Genomic DNA, 17042 nt, shown 5'->3' with positions numbered 1-17042 from the left:
ATTTGGCATTTTCCCAATCATTTATTTAAAATTTAAAAAAGACTGATCGATCAAAAGCAAATGTACAAATGTAATCATACATGAATCAAACAATGAAATTAAAACATTTCCCAAAAGAAAAAAACATCCCCTCTTAGATGGGCTTGATCTTGAAGTGTAGTCCGATGAGACTGAAGACGAGACATTTCAAATCCTGAACCAGGTAGTAGAACACGCGGAGGCCTTCTGGGTCCCTGGAAAACACAATGGCATTTATTTTAGAAGCTGGCACCCAATTCCACATCAACCCCACTATGCACTTGTGGAGATCTGATAGCATTACATAGCTGTAGGCTAGGTATAATTTACACCATTCTGCTTACACCCATCAAATCCTCAGTTCTCTACCAGTGAATATAAAGTAGAGACTAGAGGCCAATTGGGAACTTTAAGGAGGGATATATCCTTCCAAGTGTACCCAGATCATTTGAGAGAGTATTATTGTACTTACTTCGACTGGTTGACATCAATCAAGGAGCCGATCTTGGAAGTTGTGAAGGAAATGTGCTCATCGCCAATGACAATCTCCAGCTCCTAAAAGAGTTGAGAAGTTAAGACACTCCTCAGACACTATTTGTAATTGAAGCCATATAAAAGAAAACAAAAAACATTGTTTACTAAATCATCGTAACTTTATGGGGTTGTGCCAGGACTCCAGTCTTGTGCAGAAAGGGTCAGACTTGAACACTGGTTCAAATTCTTTCATTGGACAGATTTGTCTGATGTGGACAGTAGAGATCAACCCCAAGAGGACTACCATGACTTGACTTTCATGGCTAGCCCTTCCCAAAAGCACAATAAGTAGGAGACTCATTGCCTCAGTCAACCTCCTCCACGCTTGTGTAAGTTTCAGTATTTAGAAGTGGTGGGCACCAATATTGATAATTGGATAGGATATCATTTGATATCGATATGAGCAAGACATATCTTGATATCGGTTTATTCTTTCTGTTACCCTTAGTCCTGCTCGATGAACCAAATGTCAGTTTATTTTAATTTTTTTAATAACTAATTGACCGACGTCGGTTCAATTATTTGAATTCCAATTTGTTCAGGTTTTTTCAGTAAGCTCAACACAGCAGCTCTTTAGAGATCTCTCACTGGGACATATTGTCCAACTCATAGAAAAAGCACAGAAAACATGGTAATTAACTACAATGACCAGAATCCATTGCGCCTACAGCTGCCTGTTCTCATTGGTTCCTTCCGGCAGACAAACACAGAGAGGAAGAGCTATAGACACGAGGGGGAAAGAGAGCAGTTGCTTAGGTCTCTCTACCCGACAATACATCTAATTGATTGCTAGTTGTTATTTAGCATTGTTAAAAGTATGCCTTATCTACTTTGAAGAACTACTGAAATAGTGATTGTCAGACAGCAGGCAGCTAGGCTAGCCTGAAGGATGACTCTTTGGGGAGAACAGAGATAGATGTCTGGCTGCTACTGCCTGAGCAAAGATGAGATGATGACTTGGAATTAAATAAGTAATCAAATAAAACAAAAAGTAATACACAACTGAAATATTTTATTAAAGTAAAGTGAATAAAGGATGGTTTATTAATAAGTGATAAGCAGTAACTAGTGTTGTCACAAAATCCAAAGTTTGACTTCGATACCGTCACGATACCACAACAAAGAAAAGGCGTGTTGCCAAAGTCACAGAATGGCACTTGATCCTGACAGATAAACTCAGCTACCGCTCGGTTCAATCGTTGAGCATCTTTTGAGTTCAATATCATTACATTAGAAAATATTTGTGAAATGTTTTGATACAGTCATGTATGCCTGAATTAATCAATTATGCAATCAATTTGACTTTGTTTTTACCAATCTAACTACAAAATCAACATAATGGTAATAATTTATTTGAATGTGCCACTAGAGATCCTGGTTCGAATCCAGGCTCTGTCGTAGCCGGTCGTGACCGGGAGACCCATGGGGCGGCGCACAATTGGCCCAGCGTCGTGTAGGGGAGGGAATGGCCGGCAGGGATGTAACTCAGTTGGTAGAGCATGGCGTTTGCAACACCAGGGTTGTGGGTTCAATTCCCACAGGGGGGGATATGAAAAAATAAATAATGTATCCACTAACTGCAAGTCGCTCTGGATAAGAGCGTCTGCTAAATGACTAAAATGTAAAAATGTCTATTCACAATAGCATATTATTCAATAAGACTGTGTGCATGCATAGCATTATTGAGCTTGTTTTAGCACATTTCATGGGGCTACAGATGACAAACAATCCCTTCCATTTAAGACTTATTTTTATTGGCAACTGCTAGGAGAACATATTTTATAGTACTGATCAACATTTGCATAGAAGAAGCTATGAAATCTAGTGGGAACCAGACAGGTGGCTAGGGAGATGAAGAAGTGAATGAGTTTTTGGTGGAGAGGGAGACAAAGTCAATTACGTTTTTAGTCAGACCAGTTTTGAAATCAGCATATTTTGAGTTATCGTTTGCATATTAATCACAAACAATGTACTAGCGTAGTGAATTCAGCTGTATGCTAGCAAGGAAAGTTAGCCTTCAATTAAAGCTGGAAGCTACCGGTATCGTCTTGCATTGTAAAAGTGTTCTACCCTGTATGTACATTGTTTTGCCAACAGTAATGAACAGTTTTAACATTTCTACATGCTGTGTTGCATTATTCAAGTGGGTCAACTTCTGTGCAGCATGAGTGGGGAGCTAACAATAAACCCCAGACAGTTCTGGCAATGAATGAGTAAGTGACACTTTGCTGTTCCCGCTATTAAGGGGCTGCACTGATAGACTTTATCCTCTCAATCACGTGACACACATTTGACAGAAGTACCTAACATAACAAAAAATTGTAGTAACAAACCGTTTAAAAAAAATCAAGTACAGAAGTTTTGGTAATCAGTGTACCGTGCAACAATAGCAGTCACTACCATCATTGGAGTTTCATTAAATAATAAAGTCATCATCATACTAAAAACATGTAATTTACACAACCAAAATATTGTATTTATGTAATGTCATAAATGACAGTAATGGACTGTCTAACAGCAACTGTTTTATTCTGTGTTATTACCGCATTGAACCCACATCATACATTTGTTTAAAAATATATAAACTTAGATTGAAAACCGTGATAACTGTTTATTTTATTTTTTACAAACCAGACCTCAAAAAGCACTAATCACTCAGCACTAGTTAACCTACAATATTCTATGGGGGGGGCAGCATACATGGCTGTTCCTGCATGCACAAAACTTGACTTAGCCTATTTAAATGCCTGCTGATGGACCATCAACTGTGGGTGGGCTTCCCATTGTATTCAAACTGGTTAGGTAGCTTTATGCTACCAGAACATTCACACCTGGCCCAATGGGCAATCTGCAAGCAGTTGTCTAGACTTCACAGAAAAGTGAACATTTACATTTTAGTCATTTAGCAGACGCTCTTATCCAGAGCGACTTTACAGTTAGTGAGTGCATACATATTTTTTTCTCATACTGGCCCCCCCGTGGGAATCGAACCTACAACCCTGGCACTGCAAGCGCCATGTTCTACCAACTGAGCTACACAGGGCCACAGCTGCAACTCTGACACGGGCAGTACAGAAGCATCATGACTAAAAAAGACCATCAGGCTGCTCACCACTAGTCAGCTATCTGAAATCGAATCCAATGTATTTTCTACAAACCAATATGATATCGATATCAAATAGATTTTCCATAAGGGTGTCCATCACTAGTATTTAGGTAGGTGTGAGAGGATGGACCGACCTGTCTGCCAACTCTGTCTGGGGGCGGCCACAATGCATCATCTTCCTTGGTGATCTCACTGTCATCTATGATCCTCTTCAGTTCCTCCATCACACTCTTGTGTACGTAGGCCTGTATTGGAGAACAATCACAATAAGGTTTCTATGACATATTCAATTGTTGCAGCAGCATCTCACACAGATTTCCTTTGTAAATGTGATAAATTACCTCTTTTCTGATCATTACGTCATTCTTGTAGTTGCTGTTGTTCGCGTACCTCAGTTTACCTGAAAAAACAATCAATACATTCATTGTGTTATCTTCGCTTTAGTTATGAATGTTATTACATTGTTGACACACTGCTATTGTTACACAGTAGTCTTTTTTTGTAGCTAGTTCACATATAACCGTTTTTAAACCTGCTGTAAAACAATCTAGGCTATTTGGCTAAATGTGTTGGCTAAATAGCACGCTAGCCAAATTAGCTAGTTTTATAGTTAACTAGCACCTAACTAGTAACTTAGTACTGTAATTAGCTAGCCAAAATAGATTAATGAGGGTATGGTACAGAAATAAACACTGACTAAAATGTAACGATGCAAGCAAAGTATTTCTGAGGCCATGATATTATAACAGAAAACAAGACTAGATACAAAAGCAATGAGGAAATGCTGCTAACAAGCCGTCGTTTGCGTACTTTGCTAGCTAATGCTAATTAGCAGGCTAGATAGTACAATTTCCGCCTAACTTACCGTCCGGTCTAAACTCAAATTCCAAGAACTCGTGTCCAAACTTGCCCTTGTGCCCGACATAATATCTCAAATAAAAGTCAGTCGTTGACATTATAAACCGCAAATGCAGTGTTTGCGGAGTCTGTGAGAATCGGAATCAACGAAAGCACACCTCTTTCCAAATCGTCTTTTGCAAAACTCAACACGCATGCGTGCTGTGGCGCTTTTCTGTTATATCATATGAATGGTCGCATTGCAATGATGTCAGAACAAGCTGCCTGTGCTTTAGTGTGTATTTTAACCAGCAGATGTCAATAAAACACCAAATTATTTAATGATCGGGTCCCAAATATTGTGCCTCACTGATATGTTCTATTATTTTATTTGATGTACCACCATATTACTGGCAATCAATTTCTATGATTTTCTCCATCTGTGAATCTTGTAAAGGAAACATTCACACAGCATACATAGTACAAAAACTTTATTTCCTTGTTTGATTGCAGATTGTTTGATTTGTTAATACATTTACATTATAATACAGTTATGAAGGCTATTGCATTCATGTAATCATATCTTGGTGTGTGTCAAACAGAAAATTAATCCCTACATGAAATAAAAAAATATTACTATTTTATAATTCCAACTTTAAGGTAAACCAGTTAGCTCACAATTTGATGGGTAACTTGGCTTTTTGTTTTACTTGTCTGGTAACAGTATTGGTTAATCATACTATTTCTTACTCTCTTATTACAGTTATCTTGTGTGCTAGAGTCATGCACAACAATGCCTGAGCTATGTGTCAAAGGCCTCATTCTTCACACATACTGTATAGTACATTACTATTTTCAAATGTACAGTGTTCACACTGAGGCCATTGACAGTACTTACTCATGGTCCAGTGTTACACCCTGATCATGGAACAAATGTAGTGCAGTAGCTAGCTAGCTCTTGCACGCAAGTAACTCATATCATGTCATTGAGTTGAATGACCAGACAAAATGTGTTTTATGTACAGCAGATTTCATCACCAACATCGAAGCTAAATTTATACAATTATACACAAAGCAACATTTTAATGATTGAAATAAATACAGATGATCCACATCCACAGCCTTTGGACCATAATACATTTTGAGCAAAGGAATTCATTTGTTACTGAATGTTTGCAAGATGGCTGCCTATGATAGGCATTGCTTGACTGACCTTTTGAAGGCCTTTGAAATGAAAGGTCATGTACATTGAATTCAAGTTAGGGCATTTCCTCTACATTTTAGATAGGCATCGTATTGCTAGTGTTCATGATTATATTAATATTCAAAATCTCTCTAGTTCCTGAGCTGACATTTGAATCAACAAGTTCACTTTCTCTAGTTCTACATCTCACAATGTAGATAGCCTAATCATGGAGTCAACATTCATGCCTCTATGTAAGGTGCTTGCTCATACAGTACTTTAGAAACCATTTCTCATTTCAATAATCGATCAATCCGAAGCCAAGAAACAAAGGGTATGATGATGCACGGATGGACTGCGGACAACACTCGTGGCTGGCTGTCTCAACATTGTGACATGCCCATCATTGGCCCTGGAAATGTAAACAAAACTACAGTGTACACTTTGCATACAGGTACCATAAATATTAAGAGGTAGGAAACACAGCACAGCAGTCAGGAGGTTTTTAGTACCTATACATTTCTGAAAGCAAAACAATCCATTGTGATTGTAGGCGACCTTTTGCAATGCAGCACAACCTTTAGTAGAACACTAATAGCATGTCATTCAGTGAGTGAGTGTTAATAACACCCCAATCTCACCCTTCTAATCACAGTCTGGGAATATTGCAGTATATTTTTGATTTATGTGAATAAACCAACATATGATGGGGCAATTGACTGAGAATTAAACTATATTAATGACCGGAGAGCTTAATCCCAAAGGAAAATATTTTGGGTACACGTTCAATTCATGGAAAATTGTAGGAAATAAGAATAGAGAAAAAACAGGAGTTTTACATTGATGAACTACAGTTTAATAGCAGCAGTAAAGAGCAATGAAAGATACTAATGCTTGAAGAGTGAATTGTTACTAACATAGAAAATAAGATGGAGATCATGTCCTATTTAAGTGCAAATTTACCTCAAATGAACTTGCAGTTCAAAACAACCTACAGTATATATAGCCTAGGCCTAAACATTGCTATCAAATGTTACGGATGTTCAAAAAGAGGCAGTTGCAGTGATCTCATCCTTCAAGAGCATTAGCTTTTATTAATGAAAAAAAGTTATGAGTTGGAACCACAAAGAATTCAATAGACATGGGGCCTTTACAAACTCCCCTGTCTAGGGCTTTAAAAGAGGGGCCATGGGCACAAGTACAGAACACTATTTTTTTGGTGGGGTTGTCAGTCCCCATACACAAAACTGGTCGAGGTAAAGATTGATTGACGAAAAAGACAGTCTCAGTTTTGATGTTCTCAAATTCAGGTTGTTTGTTCAAGATGCATGGTAACAAGTAAATACTGTGAAACTCAAATTACTGAAAAACAGCAACATCAATAGCGCAAATAATACTAAATACATTATGTACAAACTCTAAGAACACCGTTTTGATTTGTAAAGTCAAGTAGTTCAGTATTTTTTCAGAGTGAGACAACATGAAGTTGCATTGACCCACTGGATTGGTCAGCAAAGGCAGATAATCTGTGTAGGGCCTGAGAAATTGTTCCCTTTCACTAACTCAATATGAGCATGCTTGTAGCAAATAGCAGTTACTAACACTTCAGCTCATACTGAGTCTCTCTATGGTGCGTCAGAATGTGTATCGAGGGACTACAGTACCTTGACAAGTGATAAGATGTCTGCCTATACATAGAGCAGCCTCAGTACTAGGTGTGGCAGGCATCAGTCCTGAATTTAGTTTTGCATCTTGGTTCTTGGATAGTTTCCAATATAATGGTGTGTGTGTGTGTCAGAGTTCCCTCAGTAACAAATCAAATCTGTCACACATCCTCCCTTCCATTCCAATAAAACAACAGTAAAGACAGACATGACCAATCAAAAATGCACTGACCACTGAACGCACACCAAGGGCTCAAGCTCAACCCAGATGAACCATCTTCCTCCTTATTTATTCACATCTGTAAGCTCAAAAAATGTATCCAGAAAATCAAATAAGAGATAAATAAATAAAATAACTGCTGCACCTTTGACCTGAAACAGTTACAAAACAAACAGCTAATCCTCTTCCTCCCTTCCAAACAATGTCATCCTCCAGTACAAAAAAAAACAATTTCAAATGAAGGCCTTGCAGCTTCTTGCTAGAGAAATAAATAGTTCTGGTTTTTAAATACAGTGTAGCGGACAGGCAGTAGGTAGGTATGTACAGGTGAGGCCTCAGCTCCTCTACCATCGATCCCTCGCTCCCTGGCGCTGAGAGAGGGACTGTGCAGTCAGTGGGGCCGACTGCTGGACTCAGACACCTGCCGTTTACGGGGAGTTCCGTAACCGTTAAGGCTGCTGTTCAGGCGTTTGGTCAGACCACCGTTCAGAATGTCCTGGATGTGCTGAACTATAAGGTTTATGGCAACTGTAAGGAGAGGGAAGAAAGCATTCAGAGGGCATTGAAAGATAATATCACAAGGTGTTCCATTCCTCTCTTATTCAGATAAAATGAAAGAAGAACACGTTCCAGGATTTAAAAGCATAACAATTTGACTAATAGGGCCTGCAAACAAGTGAGAAATCTACAATTGTCCTTTCAATTCCAAAACAGAGACAGTCAAACATTCCCAGGACAAAACAGTCAATCTAGTCTGATTCCCATGTCTAGGTCTCACCAATCACACCATCTATCCATCTCAAAACAGTAAAATAAACAAAAGAGCCATCACTTACAGTCACATCAGCCTTTAGTAAGTTTACTATCGCAGGGTAAGAGACTGCATTGATTAACAACGTAAATGACGGACTATGGGGAGCCATGTTCCAAGAATGAGTCAGTAGTATTTGTCACATACCAGCATACTTGCTTACTTGCATACATAAGGCAGCCATCTTGAGAAACAAACAGTCAGAAACTCACCAAGATTATCTGCTCCTCTGGGAATGATCACATCAGCACACTTCTTGGTCTACAGGGAGTGAAGAAATAAACATGATTAGCAATACGATCTGAACCAGGGCCAGGGGGTTCAATACCTTTCAAGAGGAGGTCAGCAACAACTAACGATGACACAAATAGATTGATCCAAGGTTGTTAAAATATGCGTTGTGGCAGTATCATAGCTAGGTACTCACTGGCAGACAGAACTCCTCAAAGGCAGGCTTGACAAAGGTGATGTATTGCGTTAGCACCTGCTCCAGATCCCTACCTCGCTCGCCGATGTCTCTGAGCACTGGGGAGGGAACACAGAACAGGAGTGGAGCTGTCAGTAGGATTTTTCCGGGATTCTTATGAAGCTAGTAGACGTCTACATCTTTTGTCTGTAATTTATTTTTCGTTATATATGTAGGACCCCAGTAAGACTAGCTGTCGCCATTGGCGTCGGCTAATGGAGATCGTAATAAATCAAAATCATTAATGTCCTCCAAGCCCTATATTGGAAGCCCACTGCTGTCTTTTTACAATTCACAAGTGTCATGTTTGATGTGTTTCACCCAATGAAATGGTAAATGTGTATGTCTATTGTTTCACCTCTGCGTGAGAGCCGTGTGTCTGCGTCTGTGTCCACAAACAGCTTCATCTGGAACAGGTCCCTGATCTCCTGGGAGTAGAACATCAGGATGCCCTCGAACAGCACCACGTCTGCTGGGTACACCATCACCACCTCCTCCTTCCTGATACACACACCCACCAGGGAGAGGACAATGTGTATGAGGTGTGTGTGTGTGTGGTGTGTGGTGTGTGTGTGTCCTGACTACTAACCTGGAATGGGTGACAAAGTCATACACCGGGATTTGCACCGTTTTGCTCTCTAAGATGTCCCACAACGTTTTGACGATGAGCTCGTTGTCAAATGCATCTGAGAAGAGGAAGAGATAGGACAAAAGAACTCAGAACCATGGTGTGTCTGTCTCCATGTCTGCCAGGCCATAGGATCAAGATCTAATCCCCACAAGGAGATTACATGTGGGATAGAATATATGCTGATATGGCTGGCAGATGCATGCTGACCAGCCAACCCTTACAATAGATTCCAGAATCAGAGCCAGCCCAGACTGACTAAGATATATCACAGCCAGCCAAACACAAAGCCAGACTGCAATGACTAAGACATAGGTTGCGTCGGAAATAGCACCCTATTCCCTATTTAGTGCACTACTTTTGACCAGGGCCTGGGCCCAACCACACTGTCTGAGACAGACTGCTCTGCTCCACATTCTGTCAGAGTGAGAAACTCTTCTGCTGAGTATCTACTCTGAGACAGACTTTCAACACAGCAGTCTATCATTGGCCATAAGGGGACCCAAGGCAGGACATTTAGAAACCTTTGGTTCTCCCCTGGAATTATGGTCATTCTACTTCTAAGAACTAGAGGGGAAAGCCAAACATTAGTATTCCACATTATGAAACTCATTTGAGTAGAAACAAAATCATGCAATCATTTGTCTTCAATGAGAAGAGCAAGGGGAAGTGAGAGTAGAGTAGTATTTTACACTGGAAACCAAGAGATAAAGCTACATTTGCTAGTTGGTAAAATTTTCCATATATTGAAAAAAATAGTAACTATTTAACAACTGACACACTGTAATGTATCCTGATGTATAGATAAATAAATAAATAGATGAGCTAAATACCTGGGTGGTCGAAGTTGAACTGTCCCTTCAGTGCCTTGGCCTTCTGGTCCGGGGTGAGGACCCTGTAAAAGCTGTCTTGGCTGAGAATGGCCACCTGGCGCTGGTGATGGTCAATCTTGTTCTGGCCAAGCAGCTCCATGATCTTACCGCAGACAGACGACTGGCCGGGGGAGGAGGAGGAGGGGGGAAAGAAAGAGAGGATATCAAGTTATCAACAGTGTCTGGTTGTGATCTGAATTAAGTTGTGACCCACAGCGACTGGGGTTTTGATGTGTTCATTGAGATTTGGAGATAAAAGCATGTTAAAAATATGAATGGGTCATAAAAAATATATTGATATACCAGACTATGACAGAGATGGACGCAGTATATTAGAATATACATTTGCAGCTATGCACAATAGCTCAAAGTGTGGTCACCTTGTCTGGTTTCCAGCTGACTACATTATGCACGGTTAACCTTTCTGTTCAAGTAGTGCAGGGGGGAAATGAGAGTCATTTTTCACACTGGAAAATACAGTATACCAACATACAAATAGTGAAGTGGTCCGTGTGCCTTCCCCACTGATCAGGTAGTACAGCCTAAAAGACATGTCTCTATGGTTCGCTAGCCAATTCAAGGAAGAGGAGTGAAAAATAGGATGAACTACTTGGATTTAATCACTTTCTAAAAAAAATTATACACATGAAGTCTGTAACATTAATTTTAACACATGTCCAAACCAGACATTAACATGTGTTTGCTTTGTAGTCATTTGTTGTAGATAGATGTAGAAAATGTGTGCAGATAATGCAGATAACAAATTATTTAACCCTTTCACATCCTCTATGAAATGCTGTTCTGGGGCATGAATTGTGGTCCACCTGACATTCCTTAGCGTGTAATATTTCTTGGTATCATACCCCCAACAAACGGAAGAGACAAAACTACCACTAGAGCCACCTGTTTATCAGACAGTGTTTTTTCTTCTTCTGACAAACTTTACAGTTTAGGCATTGTGTATGTGGCTGTGTGCGCGCCTGTGTGTGTGTGTGTGTGAGGCCATGTGCCCGCCTCTGTGTGTGTGTGTGTGTCCATGAAGTCTGTAGGGCCCAGGCTGCGGATGATTAGTTAAATGGATTGAGAGTGTGACCCCGGACTGGTGATTAGCATTTCAGCTGGCAGCTAGGGAGTACAGCTCAGAGATGAGAGGAGTGTGGATTAAACATACAAAGAAGGCTAAGTATAGTCCCATCAAAGACGGAATTGTTGCATGGCCATCTTGTGATGCCCCTTCTTCTTTGACATCTTTGAACTATTCCCTCTGAATGTCTAATAATTTATAAACTTGTATTGACTCTACAGACACATTTATTCTGCTTAATCCTCTTGTAATATCTTTGCCCTGTCTGAGCTCTTTCCAAGGTGACACTTTTGTATTCGTCACTGATGGCTAGCATGCATTTTCCCCTTTGCTGCAATACATTTTCCCTTATGCAAGTTCACCTAGACCTATTGTCTGTTGCCAGTTATCTCTGTTTTTCTGATCTCTGGTAGGCCTGAAGTAAGCAGTTAGATTATCATTGCAGTCGCCTGGTGGCATGAGTAGGTGCAGCGGTCTAAGAATAGGGCGTTGCTACTGAATGACTGACATCCTGTCTTCTCTGGTGTCTCAGACTCAGTCAGGGTCAGGGCCGCCTTAAAGGGAAATGTAACAATTTTTCAACTTCATATTAATCATCTCCAGCACCACCCCAACATCAACATATGTGAAAATGGCACATTTCTATGTTTTGTATTAAAAAAGATAGAGGAAGATAAGTCTTTCCAATGACATCAACCAATTAGTAGGCAATTAGTAGTCAAGTCCTACACACAATTGGTTAAAATCACACAATGTACACTGATGTCACTGAAAACACTTATCTTGCTTCCTCTTTAAAAATAAATAAAAATAGGGCAATGTTTACATGACCCCCTTACAAACAGGCCCATTTAAAACCCATTCTGATACGCCTTTTATAACTCCTGTGCCCATGCCAGCATGCTGGTGACGAGTGGTAGTAGTGGTGTGCAGATGTGGTTGGGCGTTTATTTTAATAAATCCATTGAATATACACCATCAAAAATAAATCCATTACTAATTTGTTTAAGCAGGTCCTAAGAAATATTATAAGACTAATAAACTGTATTTTCAAAAGAATAGAATAGCATATTTTGAGTTGAATTAGGTGTTACAGGTCTGTGCAGCCATCCAAATAAAATCAATACTTTGTTATTTTGTTCATTAAACAGACAAGACACACTTACCCAATCAACACACATATTTTATATTAAGAATATTATGGAAAATAACAGAATAAAATAAATAATATTTGTGTGGAACCGCTGTCATATAAAAAAGTGATATTTTGAAACAGAGCCCAAGTCCATGCATTTTAAATTCACGTTTCATCGCTTTCCTACCCCCACTCCACTTTGTTAGGGAGCAGGCATAGGGTCTTATATTCTCTCAGGGAGACAGTGAAAAACAAAACAGAACAAGAAGTAACAGTAACTTCCTTCAGAGGGGCCGGGGGGTTAACAACATTTCTGAACACCTGCTGTGTATCAAATGACTATGTCGTTTCAGTCAAATTAAGGTTACCTACAAAAATATGTCCTAAAAATTGGATAATGTAAAACAAGCCTAGATGCATTTGAAAGGCCATAACAGTTTACCTAACCAGACAGACAATTGTGACTATTGTCTAGACTAAGACAAAACAACACAGTGGGCTAGATAATACTTTATAATTCATAGTATGACTTTGGCATGGATGAATTTGGCCTACTGAGTCTTGAAAAAAGAACATGTATTTACTGTACCATGACTAACAGTAGCCTACATTGGAAAAGCAGCAGCTGGCTGATGTAGGCCTTTATTTATATCTAGGCTACACTAGATGACTGACAGGGGGCGCTGTTTTGAAGCACCGCGTCTCCATTTTACTAGTCCCTCACCATTGTAAAAAAAAAAGATTTTGGAAGCAATAGAAATGCATTTATTAATGTCTACATTAGTTTTTGCCACGTTTATTCTATTACAGTCACCTTAATGCATATACTTTTAAAATTATATTATGTGAGCTAAACATAGGAATAAAAATAAGAATATAGAAAAACATTTTCCTTAAAGTAGATTTTTTAGAGAGTAGGCCTGCTAATGTTACTGTCCCCACTACAACAAAACCATTTCCCTGTTTGACCTCTAGGTTTTATTGGTATTATGACACTTCCACTGTGGGGCTCTATAGGAATGAATGGAATTCTACAGTATTTCAATTAGCGGTCAAACAGGGAAATGGTTCCAATTGTTTTTCCACCATTCATTTTTCCTATAGGGGATTTTAGAAACACTTAAAATAAGGTCTGTGTTTCGTGTAGGCTTACCCTGGCGTGACGTTTTGATAACCATGTAAATCTCTCTCGGACAAGGTGACTTTTATCAATATATTAGGCTCTATTTATTCTGATTCGAAAATGATAATTAGCATTAAAGTAGACATCATGCAAAACTACAAATCCCTAAATGCTCCTGCATGTCATCTCTAGCTGACATGCAGGTAGCTGACACCTCTAGCTGACACCTTTGCTAACAGCTATTGGGTCAATTTAAAACTTGCACAATACATTTTTTTTTTTTGGGGGGGGGGGGGTCATTTAGCAGACGCTCTTATCCAGAGCGACTTACAGGAGCAATTAGGGTTAAGTGCCTTGCTCAAGGGCACATCGACAGATTTTTCACCTAGTCGGCTCGGGGATTAGAACCAGCGACCTTTCGGTTACTGGCACAACGCTCTTAACCACTAAGCTACCTGCCGCCCCAGATACTCTAGTGAATTGTCCATTTAAATGTAGCCAATTTATTCATTACTACATTTAGCTAACATTAGATAGTTAATCCAGTAATTCTGACCTTTGCCTCGATTCGGCAGGCTGGTTCAGATCATCATGACATGTGTAGTTCTTTATGATAGCCACATTAGCAGCTAATTAGCATTTCATTTGTTGGGTGTGTATTATATATTGATAATATATTGACAAAATTCACCTTGTCCATGAGTGATTTACATGGTTATCAAAACGTCACACCAGGGTAAGCCTACATGAAACATAGCCTTTATTTTAAGTGTTTCTAAAATCCCTATAGGAAAAATTAATGGTGGAAAAACGATTGGAACCATTTCCCTGTTTGACCGCTATGTTTTATGGGTATTATGACTACTGTGGTAATCTATGGAGGACTGAGTCTTCTCAGGAATACCAATATGGCAGACCGGTGGCTTCAAAACCTCTCATTGGCCAATACATAGCATCAGCAATCTAGTGTTTATATACATCATTGGCTGTTACACATATTACTGTGCCACTGACCCCATTCTAGTGTATTATGGCGGATATGCAGTGTTTTCAGCTGGTCTTGTTGACGCAGTCAAACAATAACAATTGGTTGGATCAATAACTGTATGGCTCTTATGAATAAAAAACAATTAGTTCGGATTGGATTGTATGTGAATGTCACCGCCAAGATATTGTCTGGAGGAGACACCGGCTTTGTCCTTCGATCGCTCACATAAACTGTTAAGATTTCCGTTAGGTTCCCCCACCCCCACGATGGTCACTGTCTCCGAGCGAAGAGTTCTTTGAAATATTACAGATAAATTGTTGCTACTTGTTTTTCTTTCTTGCTACATTGTAGAGCGAGAATGACAGCCATCCAGCATTCCATCGGATGGAATGAGGAGCAGCAGCATTTGCCAGACAGCTGTAACATGCCTCTTAACAAAAGGTGCTGTAAGGCTGGCCTATATTTTAGATAGGCCGATTAGTTATAGAACATTGTATAGCCTACATTGAAATTATATGTAAAGAGAATATAGCCTAAATGACAGGATAAAAGGAGCCATCTTTGTTTAGCAAAGTATTGATTTTCTGTCTGGGTTGTCATAAATGCCCTTTCTGAATTTAAATATGCCTAGTCAGAATAGATTCATCGTGAAATCCATGTTTCCCGGAGGTTTGTGGAAATGTTGAATTATTTGTACACTAATTGATAGGGCTATTAGGACAGTTCTCTACGGGCACATAAGTGGGCTAAATTCTTGCCAAGCAGTGGCCTATACCTATAATCTTAAACAATTTAAATGTTTTTCCTGAAATTATTAAAGAACAAACTAGCTTTGATGGAACAAATGTGACATTCATTCATTGGTCTATCATGAACCACGCGGTCAGTGCGTTCTCATATTTCAACCACGTTGACAATTCCCTGTCACTGTTTACAGGCTAGAAAAACAGGACATTTCTAATTCATAAAAATCATAATGCCAACCTTGCCGCTGGCAGTCCCTCCGGCTACCCCGATGAGGAAAGGTTGCCGTGTAACATTCTCGTTCTCGGCTTGACTGTCCAGCCTAGTCTCGCTGTCGCCTGCCATGCTTGCTATAAGCGCATACTGACGCACCGAGGTGGTTTTGCTCCGGCTGCGCTCCTCCTCTTTTTTCAGTTGTGCATTTGCTTTGATGCTCTGAGTGTGCGTGGATATCAATCTAGCCTTTTGTAGCCTACTTGAAATGCAGAGCGTTTATATAAGGTTTTACATGTTATTGAAATTATCAGAACTCTGTAAATCAAATAGGCCTATTGTGGCCTATTGCTACATTTTCATTGTCAGCTCAGCACATTTACAATAGTTGTAGTGTGTGTGTGTGTGTGTGTGAGAGAGAGAGAGAGAGAGAGAGAGAGAGAGAGAGATTCCCTCCCCCATATGCCCCCCAAGACACAACTACAACAACATAACCAACAAAAACGGGTCACAACTCCTGCAGCTCTGTCACGCGCTGTGTATGTACATAGTCAACAGTAGGCTTCGAGGGGACTCCTACGGTAGGTACACCTATAGGTCATCCCTTGGCAGTAGTACTGTAGACTACTTTATCACTGACCTCAACCCAGAGTCTCTAAGAGTGTTCAGTATGCCCACTGACACCCCTATCAGATCACAGCAAAATCACAGTCTACTTGAACAGAGCAATACTCATCCATGAGGCATCAAAGCCAAAGGAACTGAATAATATTAAGAAATGCTATAGATGAAAGGAAAGTAGTGTGGAAACCTACCAAAAAACAATTAGGCAACAACAAATTCAATCCCTTTTAGACAACTTACTTGACAAAACGTTTCACTGTAATAGTGAAGGTGTAAACTTGGCAGTAGAAAACCTAAACAGTATATTTGACCTCTCAGCTTCCCAATTAAATCTAAATATTTCAAGTAGACAACCTAAGAAAATTTACAACAAAGACAAATGGTTTGATGAAGAATGAAAAACCTAAGAAAGAAATTGAGAAACGTATCCAACCAAAAACATAGAGACCCAGAAAACCTGAGCCTACGCCTTCACTGTGGTGAATCACTAAAACAATAAAGAAATACACTACGGAAAAAGAAGAAACAGCACATCAGAAATCAGCTCAATGTAACTGAAGAATCCATAGAATCTAACCACTTCTGGGAAAATTGGAACACACTAAACAAAGAACAACAGGAAGTGTTATCTCCAAAACGGAGATGTATGGATAAACCACTTCTCCAATCTTTTTGGCTCCGTAACGAAGAACAAACAGCAAAAACATATACAGTACCAGTCAAAAGTTTGGACACACATACACATTCCAGTTTAAAAAAAACTATTTTCTACATTGTAGAATAATAGTGAAG

At 39.5% G+C, this 17042-nt stretch overlaps 2 protein-coding genes across 2 annotated transcripts; both read right to left on the bottom strand.

Moving 5' to 3' along the window:
- Position 1: 1 nt before the first annotated feature.
- Positions 2-4715, bottom strand: LOC121533850 (protein mago nashi homolog). Its single transcript, XM_041840141.2, has 5 exons — positions 4524-4715; positions 4000-4058; positions 3793-3903; positions 491-573; positions 2-233 (listed from the first exon to the last, which is right to left on the bottom strand). Exons 1-5 carry the CDS (start codon positions 4612-4614, stop codon positions 134-136), a joined length of 444 nt encoding a protein of 147 aa, XP_041696075.2. The 5' UTR covers positions 4615-4715; the 3' UTR covers positions 2-133.
- Positions 4716-6739: 2024 nt separating this feature from the next.
- Positions 6740-15805, bottom strand: LOC121533849 (uridine-cytidine kinase 2-A). Its single transcript, XM_041840140.2, has 7 exons — positions 15654-15805; positions 10301-10460; positions 9429-9525; positions 9198-9340; positions 8801-8898; positions 8586-8634; positions 6740-8090 (listed from the first exon to the last, which is right to left on the bottom strand). Exons 1-7 carry the CDS (start codon positions 15756-15758, stop codon positions 7954-7956), a joined length of 789 nt encoding a protein of 262 aa, XP_041696074.1. The 5' UTR covers positions 15759-15805; the 3' UTR covers positions 6740-7953.
- Between the last annotated feature and the right edge of the window lie 1237 nt (positions 15806-17042).

This window comes from Coregonus clupeaformis, chromosome 20 (assembly GCF_020615455.1).
Source record: "Coregonus clupeaformis isolate EN_2021a chromosome 20, ASM2061545v1, whole genome shotgun sequence".
Lineage (NCBI taxonomy): Eukaryota > Metazoa > Chordata > Actinopteri > Salmoniformes > Salmonidae > Coregonus > Coregonus clupeaformis.
Note: the sequence above shows the minus strand (reverse complement) of the source record. Positions and strands in the feature narration are given on the sequence as shown.